A 14,806-nucleotide genomic window follows, 5' to 3' on the forward strand; every position below is an offset into this window, starting at 1 on the left:
ATATTACATATTTTTTACACTTATAAATAAAGTGTTATTCTTTATGATATATAGTATAAATACACAGGTTTCAATTCGTGAGTGAATGTATTTATAATTGTAGTCGTATATGTTTGTTATAAGTATGTATGTAGTTTATTGGGCTATGTTAGGCTCGAAGGCTAAAAAATAAGGAGATAATATCCATTGGTAATCCGTCGGCGATGATTGAAACTAATGATGAATTACCTAGGATCAAATACATATATTTGTTGTTTCTCAAATCTCAAACAAATATATAACAACCTTCGACATAAATAAAACATTGAAATTTGTTGCCTTTTCTAACATAAGTACCATGAAATCTAATTAAACCATGACCAAATGTATATAATATGAACAAACTAAGACTTTGCACATTGTATAATTTAAACCTTTTTGTCAAGTTGTTAGTATAAAATGTCCAAAACTTTAGTTTTTTCTTAGTAGATGAAACTAGGAAGTAAAACATGAGACTAAAGCCATCGCCCATGCGATCGAGAACGTATATCCAGCACAACATTCCAACGCATTCCATGACGAACATCATGAACTCACTTAATTAGTTCTTGGTAATCCGGTCTGCTACTAATTAATTAATTACCTTCTAAAAAATTCCTACGTCATTTGATACAATCATATCCGAACCAATACCATACTCCGAATCATTTGGAATAATAGAAAAAAAGCTTGCTTCCACGAGACTAAAGCCATGCCAGAAAGCCTTTTCATCGAAATTACGATCAAGTAAAAAACTGTAATTTTGGTTGGTTTGATTGGAGATCCAATGTTGTAGCCGGCCAGTTAATTATGTAGGAATTTTGCTACTTTTATTTGTAATTTGATTTTTGTTAGTATATTATTGCTTGTTAATTTAAAGAAGGGAAAATGTTATATGGTATTGTAGTCACACCAATTTTCATACATGTTAATCAGGTCTGGCCCTTGAATTTAAGGTTTGTGAAGTAACATCATATAAGTTATCCCTTAAATAAACAACATATTTAAAATAAAAAATAAAGAACTGATCATCCAATATAAATCGAATTACACGGGTCATATATATGGTTCGATATATATCAACTTATATCAATTATGAAGACTAAGAAGGATATTGTTGCCAATGAACTCCTTGTTTAATTAGTGATCCAAAGCTAGAGAAGATGATAGATAGTCTTTGTGTCTCTGGAGGCCGGTTCCGGTTTAAATCCGGACGTTGACTTTTCGTTATTATTTTAGGGAAAACTAACTATATATTGATAACTTATTTGCCGGTGTCACGTAGTTCTTGCCATTTACCCGGTTCTTGATTCGGCCTACGTGTATATTTGACGTACGGTCGTCAAGTTTTGAGATTAATTATGCGGTTCGATCAAGTTTTATTAAAACTAGTGCCTAATGTTCAAAAGCTTAAGATTACGGTTACATATGGACCCTCATACATCTAATCATGTTGGTTGTTAGTTCTAATCTCATGTACCAAAAAGGGTCACTACAGCTAAATTAAAAGCATTCAAATTGGATTGATTACCTTTGTTTTCTTTATACACTTTTAAACACACACAACAGCCACAATTGACAGGGATTAATGAGGTGATATATTGTGTTTAATGTGTGGTTGATTGTCTCTAGTACTTTATCATTCACATTATGAACTAATTGACTCTATTACTAGCTTCAAGAACTACTTGAAGGCTGGATTTCTTGATGGACATATATACACATAAATCAACAACGAAAAATCAATAGCAGCTACGCATTTTAGTATATTCCCGCTTAACCATCTCTAGATTTTTTTCTTTTTATGATCGACCTAAGATGTTTACCTATTAAGGTTCGATACTGGGTCTCTCTTCTCTGACCTTTAAAACTTGTAATTACCATTATATCATCTTGAAGAAGTTTATGACAATTTAAGAATCCATATATTGCTATTGCTGATTGTACCATTAATCAAAAGATATTTAAAACTTAAAATAAAAATTCAAGTCTTCCTAACAAATCAAGGGGTCAAATGGACGTACACCATGTACACACATCTCCTAAATAATTAATTAAGGGTAGGAGCTAGGTGTTAATTGAAAATCATATGTGATCAAGAAAATACATCAAATGTTTTTCAAATCCATTAAATATTGTTGTGCATGCCGTCAGTTTGAAGCAAATGGTGTATCATATAGAACAAAAACAATCATCTTTGTGGCCTTAATTTTTAATCTTCCACAAACATATAGTGCTTATTTGAATTGAATTTGCACCTAATAATCGGATTAATTTCATCATGAAGCCAAAGATTACAAAAACATAAAACAGAAAAACACGAAACCCCCAATCATGATATTATTTCATCATGAAAACATTCCATCACACATACCGGCCAGCAGATTATAATATATGGAGTAATTAATAAAACAAATCATTAGAAAAGTAGAAAAACTCAAACCCTAATTAATTAGCAAATGAATATAAATATCCATGTACACACAAAAACACAAACGCAAACAAATACACGCTAATTGTCACTTACATCCAACGGATCGAATCAATTGCAAGCAGTAATTAGCCTCGGACGATATATAGTATTCAAACAGCAGCCTCAGTTTCCACCATCCTCCTGTGGAAGTTGCGATGGCAGCCGCAGGCAGCACAAATGAGAGCCGCCTCAGTCCCATCTGAAGCGCTGGCCATAAACTCCGTACACCCATCAAGAGCGTATCCACCGACCTGGACCGCGAGATTTCTCAGACACTCTCCATAGCTCACATGTATCCTGACATTGTTCAAGGAATTAGTCGTCGAATCTAATGACGCCGACGTACCTTCTGTTCTTAACACCACTTTCTTCCTCGCCATTATTTTTCTTTTCTTTTTAATTAATTGGAGCTGCTTCTTAATTATTAATCAAACCCTAATATTAATTAATTAGTCGAAAACTCTAGGCCTACTTATATATACCCAAAGCTTTAACGGTCCTCATTTCATGTAATTGCAACTTTAGTCCTTGGTTTTTAAATGGTTTTTTCAAATGGAGAAATATTGTTAGTGATTATTTAATCATCGTCAAGTTAGTAAAATTTTTTTTTTAAAGATGAACTCTCTTAAAACTTCGTGTCTCGATTTGACAGCGAGAGATATAATATACGTTATTTTAACAGGGTCCGCGTTAGAGAGCTTCCTCAAAGTAGAAATGCTCATTTCAAAATATCCGATGGAGGAAAAACTCCTACTAATCCGCCCGAATACTCGACGATTAAGCGAGTAAACCTTTGCCTTCTCTAAGATTCAAACCTGGGTTATGAGACCTAAACCCCTTCATTGGGGGGACTGCTTTGAGAATTAGACCAATTCCTTTCGGCAAGACCCATTTCTTTTCTTTCCTTAATGACAAAATTAATAATGAATCACTTAAACTCAAGACCTTCGTAAAGACAACGCCTAGCCAAGTCGGACCCTCTAACGACGTTTAGTAGTTGGGATCAAAAATATTGATAGAACCCAAAACCCAATACTCAGGGCCGAAAATTGTTTTTTTTTTAAGTAGGGCCGAAAATCGTAAGTAATGAAACCTAGAGATGAAAACTGCAAGTTATGTCAAAGCCACATGGAGGATTAGTATAATTAACTCAAAAAAAATTTAGGACCTACTAAACGAATTAAACACCACTTAGGCTTCCCAATCTAAAAAAAAGGTGTTGGGCCGGCCCACTTCCCACTTTGACTCATGCATTCATCCCTCTTATCCCAATTATGTTCACCTTTTCTTTTAATTTGCCTGTCATACATAGTCTATATAGACGACATCATCCCTTCTCTTTCCTCATGTTCTCTATCTACTAATAAACTAAAACAGGATTGTAGTTTCATTCAATCGACACATGGCATTATATTAAATCGACAAGTTTCCTTTTATTCATATTCATTAAAAAATCTATTTAATTAATTCTTTATTTTAATAACACCTAATCATATTTAAACTAGGATATTTATAAAAATCGATAAATATATTATTACTTCGCATTCAAATATTATATATTGGATTGGATACGCATACATCTATCTATTAGTTTTCGAATACAAATGTTTATATTACAAGATTCGTATGATATATAGGATATATATCTATTAATTTTCTATTGTTTAAGAAGTTCTACATAATCCACGCCTACATGTTAATTACGATCATTCAACAATCGAAAATTTTTCTCTATAATTAAGAATCATGGGATTTGGTACGTAAGCCTCTAATCCTGTTTTTTTTTTTTTAATTATGTTTTTATTTTTATTTTTGTTATTACTAATTAGTACATTTGATTATTATTATAATATTGTTATAGCACTTTAAGTTAATTGATTTATAGGCTTAAAAATTAGTATGGTTCTTTTCCTTATTCGGTTTACCCTTTGATTCTTTAATGATCATTGTTATTACGGGTAGTATATTGATTATTATTATTATATTATTATAACATTTTAAGTTAATTGATTTGGGGTCTCAAAGAATAATGCTTACTTAAAAAGCATGTTGTTTTTCATATTCTGGATAATCTTTTACCTTATGAAATTTTAGATTATATGTTTAATTTGGCTATAAGCAATTAAGCATATGATTAGATTTATTAGCTTTGGGCAGATGGATTTAGCTTTCGTGCTAGGTTTTTTCTAATTATATATTATGAATTTTGTTACCAATGCTTAGACATTAATGACTAATGTCAAAAACACCCTGACTGTATCAATCTTATGATAGAGGATATTACTTTGAATACAATTTATCCTTATATTTATTCGTGCATAATTTGAACGTGAAAACACCTTTTTTTTTTTTATCAATTCATTGTTGTCAAGATAACTTTTGATTGTCTCTCATGACCAAAAGGTTTACATTACATACTTTTATAATACCTACATCACATAAATATATAAACCTTATTATAGATAAATTGAAATATAAATATTAATATTATATATCCGTGCATCACGTACAGTTATTAGTACTAGTTGTCATATATACCGAGAGCTCGCTCTTAGTGTTGGGATTAAAGTATATCATTAATGATATTTAATTACAAGGATATATGAGACGTACGACAGGCGATCGAGATAAGTACTACGTAGCTAGTACGTGCCAAGGAGGCGCCCAAACATAAAGAGCTTAATTTACTAACTAGCAACCACGTTAGATTACCATTCACTCTTAATCGACTCTAAAGTTTAAACTTAATTGTATAGGGCCTTTCAACGTACGCATATTACGTTTTCCACCATTCTTGGTTTTGTATGTGAAAAACATTTTGTTTTTTCTTGTTTAAATGGAATCGTACATTTTAGACAATGAGAGCAAGTACCCATGCGTTGCGGCGGTGAGATAGTGGTGGTGATTCCTAGGTCATAAAATGTGATAGGTTATAGGAGTTGATATGTTATATAGTATGGTAGTCAAATGCCTTAGCCGTACGGGCTCCGCCCTCGGATTTAAAAATTTGTCGCAAGTATATCGAATGACATCTCTAATGAAAAAGTATGAAATTTTAAGAACACCCATACAATTTTTATAATTTATCGATTTACAATTTTTGAGATAAAAGATTTAGAATTAAATGATTTATGGAGGAGAGAGAAAAAAGATGATTGGTTGAGATTTGAAGAAAGAGAAAGGGTATTATAGTTATTTTAGATAAATATAGAGAATAGATAGAAGGGGTATTTTGGGAAAGCACTTAAAATCAATATTAAAAGTTTCAAGTTCAATATTGAAAATATAGGAGAAATCTGCTTTATAATATAGTATAGATATAGATAACTCCACGTCACTATACAAGCTAGGGTAAGGGCTTGTACAAGGTAGTCACACATATCTCAATCGTGCCATGGCAACTGCAAATATTGTGGAAAAACTCCACAAAGACAACCTAGCCGAGATTAATTTGAACCTCACCGCCGTATTGTGGGTACGTACGTAAAACCTCAGGATAATTACTCCATCAGGCTTCATTGTCGAGTACGTTGGAAATACTTAGATCACCCTAGCTATCTAATAAACTACACCAATTTACAAAGATATAATTAAATATTCTAATTAAGTTCAAGAATATTTAATTAAAAACAAAAAGAATTAATTTGTGATTGGTTTCTACCTCTCAAAATTTTTGGTCACGTTTTGTAACGTTATGTGTGAACTTTTGATATATTCAAGTTTAATTAAAACAGTAAAATTGATATGTTATACACAGTTATGTGTGAACTAATATATGTAATTATGATGTAACAAGCTAAGAATCTCTAGAAGTCTTGTCAATCCCCTATTTAAGTGAAAACTGTTGGCAACAAAAAAAAGAAAGATAACTATATGTCTATATATATGATGTAAAAGTACAAAACCGATTTCTATAAAGTAGGATTTTTGTCAAATATGTCAAAGGACAAGACGCTAGCTAGGCAGAGTCTAAAGTAAAATTGTCCCATTTTTTTTTTTTTTAACTTAATCACACCAACTTTTGAAGTGGAAAGGAACACATATATAAACAATCTAGAATTGAATAATGGTTCCAGTTCCAGTACGTAGTGAACTGATTACCCATCATCCTACTTAAGTTGATTAATCAAACATAGTGTAAAAGGTGATTCCCTTCTTTATAAAGGCAAAACACCACTAATAATTAGAGCTTTCACTTCTTTGGCAGATAATCAAGAATGATCTAGTGGTTATGGACGCTTAAAATTAGTAATTTGGTTTAAATTAAGGGTAAATATTCAAGAACCTCTTAGTACCGTGGAGAAATTTTTTCTCGCAAGCCTCATAACCAAAATTTATATAAAGCCTTGTAACCAAAGATCTAACTTGGATTTGACACCTATATATAAGGTCTTCTTTTACGGTATTTAAAATTGGTGATAATAATTGAGCATATGATGAGAATTTAAAAAAATTAATATACTTTAGCCTTTCAGTGAATTGAGCAAGAGTTCTTTTCAAACAAACTATCATTTATTTACAATATTAACATTAACAAAATAATTTTGTTATTTTAAAATTTTGTGGGTAACATATAAAATGATCATGAGAATTCTAGTTAGTCCGCTACAAATAATGTTGAATTTGTCTGCACTTTTAGTTAATGTGAACAAATTAGAAATTTTGTAACACTTTTATGTGTATAAAAATATGTAGAACTAAAAGTGGGTAGAAATTTATCCACACTAAAATTGTGGTTTTTCTATAACTTCACACTTTTTAATGTATACTTTCATAATTAATTTGTAATACCCCGTTTATCCACAAAATGAGGTGTTACAAAATAATTATTAAAGTCCACACAAAAAGTGTGACTTTTAGTTCTATATATCGATCTTTACACACATAAAAGCGTAACAAAATTTTTAATTTGTTCACACTAACTAAATGTATGGACAAGTGAAACATTATTTGTAGTGGTCGAAATCAATATACAATGTTTGTGAATTGGGACTCTATTAGTAATTTAGTATTAATCCAAGTAAAAGAAAGGGTAAATGGCATGAATAGTTAGTCACTGTTGTTTTCTTTCTATCCAAATTCCGTCCATTTTGAAACTTTTTACAGTTTTGGTTTATGAAACCGGCCTATTGTTTCATGCAAATATGATCCTGTATTATTTAAAAAAAAAAGTTTTACACGTTTGAATTAATGTTTGATCATCTCTGTAACCACTGTTTCATGCAAAATTTAGTTCATGTTTAAGGCACATGAGAACATTTAACAGATGGAGTTAACGTCTGTTTAAAAGTAAGATGATTCTTCATATTTATCTTGATTTATATAAAGAACGGTCAATGACATTTCGAAAGTGAAAGAACGAAATTTGATTTTTTTTGGGGGAAAAACACATGAATGCTTAATATCTTAATACATGCTTCTAGTTGTAAGATAATATCGAGATTAGAAAGGAATTTGAATGATGGGTATGGGACCAATCAAATGAAGTAGGAAATTGAAAAAAGAAGCAACATGTTACTCAACAACCCGACCCATTTTGTTCTTCTGTTCCCATTAATTTGGGGCCATCCATTTCTAATTTCTTAATTTTTACAATCTCTCTATCTAAATTATGCACGAATGTATATATACTGTTGTTATATATAGGTTTGCATCTTGAACCATGCATCAATTCAATTTTAAGTTAAACTTAGTATAATAGATTATGTCCATATACATAGGCATCTATTCAATAGAGTCATACTTTTATCGATCACATTCACCTATAATCATTCTGTCTCATTTAAAATTGTTCACTTTTGAATTTCAAAGTCCTTATTTTTCAGTTTTGACATTAAATATTTTTGTTGGTATTATATAATGATTGATAAAATTAAGTTATATAAAGTTTTAGATGTGTTTCTTGTTGGTATAACTTCAATCAAGTATTATAGAACAAAAAATAAAATATTCATGTTTAAAGTTAATAAAACAAAAAGAATTTGAAAATTCAATATATAACGACGGAAAGAATATATAAAACAACATGAATATGGACTAGTCCCCAGTTCCCCGCTACAAATGAGAAAAGGTTTTTGGTGATAACAAAAGTCGGCCAAAAAGATCGAAAGCTCAGCAGAAATTCACTTCTCTGTAGTAGAGGGGAATGAAAATTATAATAAAATAAAAATCTTTTTGCGGCGATGGGTGACACGCCAAAAAATAGTAGTCAAACAAGTTAGACACTTGTTGTCTTGCATGATTCACTCGTGTTGTTCCGGGTGTTAAACCAGAGCAAATGAACCCATTAAGCCATGAAGCTAAAAGTGAAACCAGCATGCTAAGTGCAAAGTGTGCCACTAAAACGTTACATTACGCCTCATCGCCCACAACCCCGGGACCCGGGCCCTGCCAATTTGGGGTGTATATAAGAAATTATTATTCTTCCAACATTGTTCCTTATAAATACACTTAATTTTTATTCCACCTGTAATGTGGGACAAACCCACGTTATTAAACACTAAACAAAACACATTTTTAGGCGTCCAATTTTAGATATCTATTCAGTATTCACATTGATCAATTTATGTTTGTATATTTCAAACACATTAAATATTAACATAAATTTCCAACAGAACGAAGTATATGAATACAACTAAGTTCATTGACGAATTATGAATACAACTACACTACTATTTTGAAAAAACAGATGGGGAAGGCGGGCCGGGCCGGGCCCCTATCAAGCTTCGGCCCTTTGCAAGATATAAACAAAATTAGCCAGATTAGAAAGAGTAATCCTAAGCTAAAAACTGCATTCCAAACACAATAAATTCGTTATTTATTTCTGAGACTGCGATTTCATAAAATATATAAGTACGTGGATATCCAAACATATATACATGATAATTTAATATGTTGATAGTTGTATTATCTTCTGTTCTGGCATGTACAAGTATATATATAAATACAGAATAGATACACTGAAAAAGAAAGAAAAACTTCGCGTCCTGTACAATAAGACCGAACAAAAGATGACCGGCGCGCAGAATGACTAATTACAACACTTATTTGTGGAGTATGTAGGAGAATCCCATGGCATATTAAGATTCCAGTCGTCATCCGGTTCAGTTGATGGCAGACTAAAGGGGAACACATTGGTTTTCATTGTAGTAACATGTTCTTCATTGTCTCCAATATCTATACTTCCTTGCAAATCTTGCGGCGAGTTCATGGAGAAATGATCACTAAGTAACATTTGTTGTGGTTCTCCAAATGCCATACTTTCAGAAGTACTATTGACGTTTGCATTTCTAAGTAAATCCGGGTCAAGATTGAACAAAATGGGACTAACATCAGATATTGTGGTCTTTGTTGTTGGTCCTGATATGTCCACAGTTGAAAACATGAAACCCGTGTGTGGGAGTGAGAAAGGAGAGAGTTTTGAAGCTGTTTGATTCATAGATGTGTATGTCAATGGGATGTCAAGAGCTGAAAAACTGTCGAGTCGTGGGTCATTGTTGCATATATGATTAGACTCGGTTAATGAAGACGCCCACGAGTGTGATAATGCTCTTTGTGCCATTGAACTTGTCTTCTTAAAAATTCTGCATATTGCCCAAGCATCCTACAAACAAACAAAAAAAAAAAAAAACAAGAATTTCAACACTTATTATTTTGTTCTGTTTCATCATAAGGTTTAAAGAGCTTTAAAAAGGTGAAATAATTCTTACATTTGGGGGAAGGCTTTTATCCGAAGTCTTTTTAGGTGGTGAAGATTGAGACTGAGAAAGGGAAGGCAGCCGAAATTCGTGCATCATCCAATCAGTTTTGATTCCTTTAGCAGCTCTTCCTCTATAGAACACCAATGACTTTTTTAGACCAATGCAGTTACTGCCATCAGATGAGTATATCGGTCTGTCCGTGCCAGTAGCTTTCCAAAAACCAGCTCCTGTTACACGATTAGGTCGTGCGCTGTTTCTGTATTTACGGTCCCTTGGACAGTAAAAGTACCATTCTTTTTCTCCCGTCGGTGCCAAATCTGTTTTTACAAATAAAATAAAAAGTTCAAAAAAACAAGATTTTTCCTTGCTTTTGGAAAAATAACAAATAATATCCTTCTAGATTTTCTTACTTGGTAAATCCCATGGATCGTATTTATAAATATCCACTTGTTTAATAAGCTCTATAGGAAGAATGCGTTGCTGAATTTTCTTTTTAAGGTAGAATCCAACAAGTTCTTCATCCGTCGGGTGAAATCTAAAACCAGGTAACATGACCTCATCCATCTGATCAATCTGAGAGACGAGGCACACCAAAGTAAAACGGGCTATGAACTAGAACACAATCGCTTCAAATGAGTAAAATTTTGTTAACATGTCGATTTTGTGCAATATGCTTCCTTTAAAGGGTCTGTCTCCGATTCTTCAACCGGTTATAAGAATTTGAATTAAAGAAACTTGAAAAGGAGCATTTTGTTATGAATATCAACTAGACACGATTATTTTGAGTTTTTTTGACGAGTGCTTATTTATAATCATAAATAGACTAATAACTTGGCTTTTTTATTGTATTTATCTTTCAAATCAACACAATATATGACAAGAAAACCTTCAATAGTGAAATACTCGGAATAATAATATATGTGCAATAACGATTTAGTCATCAAAGATCCAAAAATGGAACTTTCATCGGTTTCATACTTATCATAGTTGATATATTCTAACATTCTTTTTGCAAATATGAACATTTTATCTGTCAAGTAAAACTTCAAAGTGTTGGATCTCATTGGGATACTTCAATTTTAAAGTTTTAAATCCTCGTGTAAATGCTCTTTCAACTTTAACTACTAGATGGTAAAGGATTTTTTTGTCTTTTAAGAAAAAAATCATTATTTAATCCATGTCAGATGAATTTAAAAGTATATTGGGATAATTAAAAATAACTTAACATGCATTCACCTTTAAAAGAAATTCTCAAAGTAATCGTTGTTATGTTTAATATGTATTCTGATAATCTAGGGATGGATGAGATGGTATTTTCATAATTAACTCAATATCCGGTAAATCCCTCATATTGTCAAATCTAAGGTTTAGTGACCATAAGGTTATGGGTTTGAATCCCACCCAGAGATTTCTATTCATCATATTTTTTTTGAGTTCCCCTTTCAATTTGAGAGGAATTGTATGAAAACAAAAAAAAGCCTAAAAATATGTCCTAGACTTTAATATTGTCGGATATTACATGTAAATATGTTAATCGACAAGGCCCCATTTCATATTTAGGCTCCGAGAGCCGTTGGGACACTCTCAATGTTAGTTTTAACTTTTTTTTCCCTTCATTGTCACGGAAATTAAATCGTGATATATATAAGTATAGGATAGAGATTAAATGCGAATGTACCTTCAAGAGATAGAAGAGAAAGTTTGTATTTGTTTTTTTTTAGTTTGTTTTTTTGAAATTTTTTTTTTTGTTTTCACTTTTTTCATCCTATTTTTAATTAAGTAATTTTTTCTAAAAAATTAAAATTAAAATTTTTTTTTCATAGGTGTAGCCTGTATGTTATAAGCGAAACCTCTCAGCCTATGACAAGCTAAAAAAATCAAGAACACAAATTAAAAAAATCAAAAACGAACTTTCTCTTACTTCTCTCTTTAAAAACTCTTTTCTTAAAAACTTTTAATCCTGACTGGATTTCTACCTTATGAGTAGATATACGACAGACCAGAATAGTGCCGCAGATGGATTAATCACCGCAAATTTCTTCTCTTCCTCCAGTAAAAATGATATGGGGGCTGTTTAAAAAACCATGGAATTTCCATGAAGTAACCATTGAAAACGACTTTTGTCCTACATATATTTGTCGGAAATGGATTTTATATATTTGGCCAATACATTTCACATTCATTGGAGATTATTTTAATTATTTTCATGAAAACATGCAAAAACGACCAAATTAATGTTCACATCAATTCTTCGTTATAAGGTTTTATCATGTTTGTCAAGCTAAAGTTAGACACGTATATAAATATATAATAAAAGTTATATAAATATATAATAAAAGTTTTGTTACTACACTTTTAAAAGTTGTAGTTAAAGTACATTAAATAGTTTTATACTAAAACATATAATTTACAGATGAATTTTTGATATCGATAATAGTTTTTTAATGAGCGTTAAATGCATCCTTAACATTTTCCATATAATGATATTCATCAATCTATAAATATTTTAGTCCTTTTTTTGGTATAAAATAAAAAGTTTTTATATATATTAGAAACATTAAAATAATACTTTAAAGTTCAAACATAATTATTCATAAACATAAAACTTAAACCAATTTAAGATTGTATTAAAAAAAAATTATTAAAAAAGAAAAATTGACCAAAGTTGACCAGAGTCGGCCAAGTTTAATAGAGGTCAGTCGAGTTTAACCACAATTTACCCCGAGTTTTGAATATTGACTGATTTTTAGTCTGATCTAGCCAAACCCGGCTCATGAAGAAGCCGATCCCAAGTCCGATTCTGAATTTAACCAAGTTTTACAACAGTACTTCTTTAAAGACAACGTGGATTTAGCATTCCGTTAAGTCTTTTGTTTTTTAAAGAGAAAATCAGTATAGATTTAGAGCAAATTTGCTTAAAGTAGAAAAAGAAAGAAAATGAAAAATGTGATCACCAAAGTATATGAATCGAGTTGAAATGCTACAAGGTTTTATAAATGAATGAATAAATAAATAATGTTCAATATAGTGTCCACATGGGCGGGCATGTCTTCCTCACTGAATACTAATTACTATTTACCTAAGAATTAGCAGTAAGTAAATTTTCGTATTTTTTATGTATCGGGTTGACTTAACAAAGCTAAAATACAAAGAAAAAGCCAACATTAAGTAAAGTTCATTGTTTTCAAGTGAAACAAATCATCAATAACGACAACTGCGACATACATCATCAAAATATAAAAGGATTCTGGATGAAATCGTTTTTAACATGAACATAAAAAACAAATTTTATGCTATTTTCCAATCTAGATTGCCTTTCAAAAGTAAATAAATAATAATAATAATATATGATATCGATATGCTTGGGCTTGCATATGCAAAACAGATTTTGTGTTTACAAATTATATTCTAAAAAACATGTCTCGATGTATTTATTTTTTTTTTAATTGTATTTTTTTTCTAGGAAAACACATTTAGTTACCTTATGTTGCGTCATGGACTGGTTTTGCCTAAAGAAACACGATCCCACTCTATAGAGGGTGGGGATAAAAGTAGAGAGGATTATTACCACTTTCTTCACCACTATTGTTTGTATTTCTTTTTTGTCTCTTCTTGTATATTTGTCTTTTGTTATGGTGAAAGAGATGGGAAAAGGTGGTGAGGTATTATTTGCAAATGGGGAAATTGTGAGGAATAGCAGAAAAGATGAAATGATGGGGGTTTGATTCTTGCTTCGGCGAGTTTCGCTCCTTTATTAATTCCCCAAAGGTTAGGGAATCTAAGTGGGTTTTTCCTTGGCAGCCAAATCAGTTGGATGTAACGGGATCCAATTTAACCGACTACTCATTTGAAATGGTGCTCTCCATGTTATGATGAGCAGTGTGTCAATGTACACCTGTCAAAAAAGAATAGAAAAAATGAAATATGAGGAAGGATGAAAGGCACTCCGTGTAGCCTTACTACTAAGTCAAATACTTTATTTTATCATTTGTTTTTTGCAAATCACTAATTAGATCATCCTGAATGACTTGTAGTTCAATTGATAATAGGTGAAGACATCTTTGGCATAAATAGCACAAGGTCTTGAGCTCAATTGATAATGGCCGGGCCATAACCATACTCGTTAAATGATTCAAATATGTTCCCACATTGTAAATAGGCCAAACCAATTGTGGGCCGCAATGGGTTGTCAGTTATCAATCTTTTACCACAAATACTTTAATGTAATCTGAAACACCCTTTACTAAACTAAGATACATGAAAATAGAGTCCTAAATGTTTATCATTTTGGAGTTTGGGATGATAATATGATATTACTAAATATCTCTCGGTGACAAAGATTGTTGAAAACTAAGTGGCCATCACTAAGAATTAAAAAAAAAATCACAATTTCTCAATCAAGATGGGCCATCATATTATTAGTATATAAATAATAATCTAGAAAATATATATGAGTGTTATATTATATAGCGCATGCGTGCACATCAAATAGGACCCAAAGTTACATTACAGTTACAAGTTGTGAATATATGATGGAGTTCAGGAGACAGCATTTTAGATAGTTCTTAATTGCCCACTAATATGTATATTTTTTAAAGTAAACTAAAATCATCTC

General features: G+C 31.4%; 1 protein-coding gene across 1 annotated transcript; it reads right to left on the reverse strand.

Moving 5' to 3' along the window:
* Positions 1 to 9,521: 9,521 nt before the first annotated feature.
* Positions 9,522 to 13,687, reverse strand: LOC122604739 (putative NAC domain-containing protein 94). Its single transcript, XM_043777606.1, has 4 exons — positions 13,673 to 13,687; positions 10,602 to 10,764; positions 10,201 to 10,508; positions 9,522 to 10,094 (listed from the first exon to the last, which is right to left on the reverse strand). Exons 1-4 carry the CDS (start codon positions 13,685 to 13,687, stop codon positions 9,522 to 9,524), a joined length of 1,059 nt encoding a protein of 352 aa, XP_043633541.1.
* Between the last annotated feature and the right edge of the window lie 1,119 nt (positions 13,688 to 14,806).

Source organism: Erigeron canadensis, chromosome 6 (genome assembly GCF_010389155.1).
Source record: "Erigeron canadensis isolate Cc75 chromosome 6, C_canadensis_v1, whole genome shotgun sequence".
NCBI classification, from domain to species: domain Eukaryota; kingdom Viridiplantae; phylum Streptophyta; class Magnoliopsida; order Asterales; family Asteraceae; genus Erigeron; species Erigeron canadensis.

Excerpts from the sequence above, each read along its gene's own strand:
- LOC122604739 (XM_043777606.1), bottom strand. Across the intron at positions 10,509-10,601 it reads CGATCCATGGGATTTACCAA|ATTTGGCACCGACGGGAGAA; the intron begins GTAAGAAAATCT and ends TTGTAAAAACAG. Across the intron at positions 10,095-10,200 it reads ATAAAAGCCTTCCCCCAAAT|GATGCTTGGGCAATATGCAG; the intron begins GTAAGAATTATT and ends GTTTGTTTGTAG.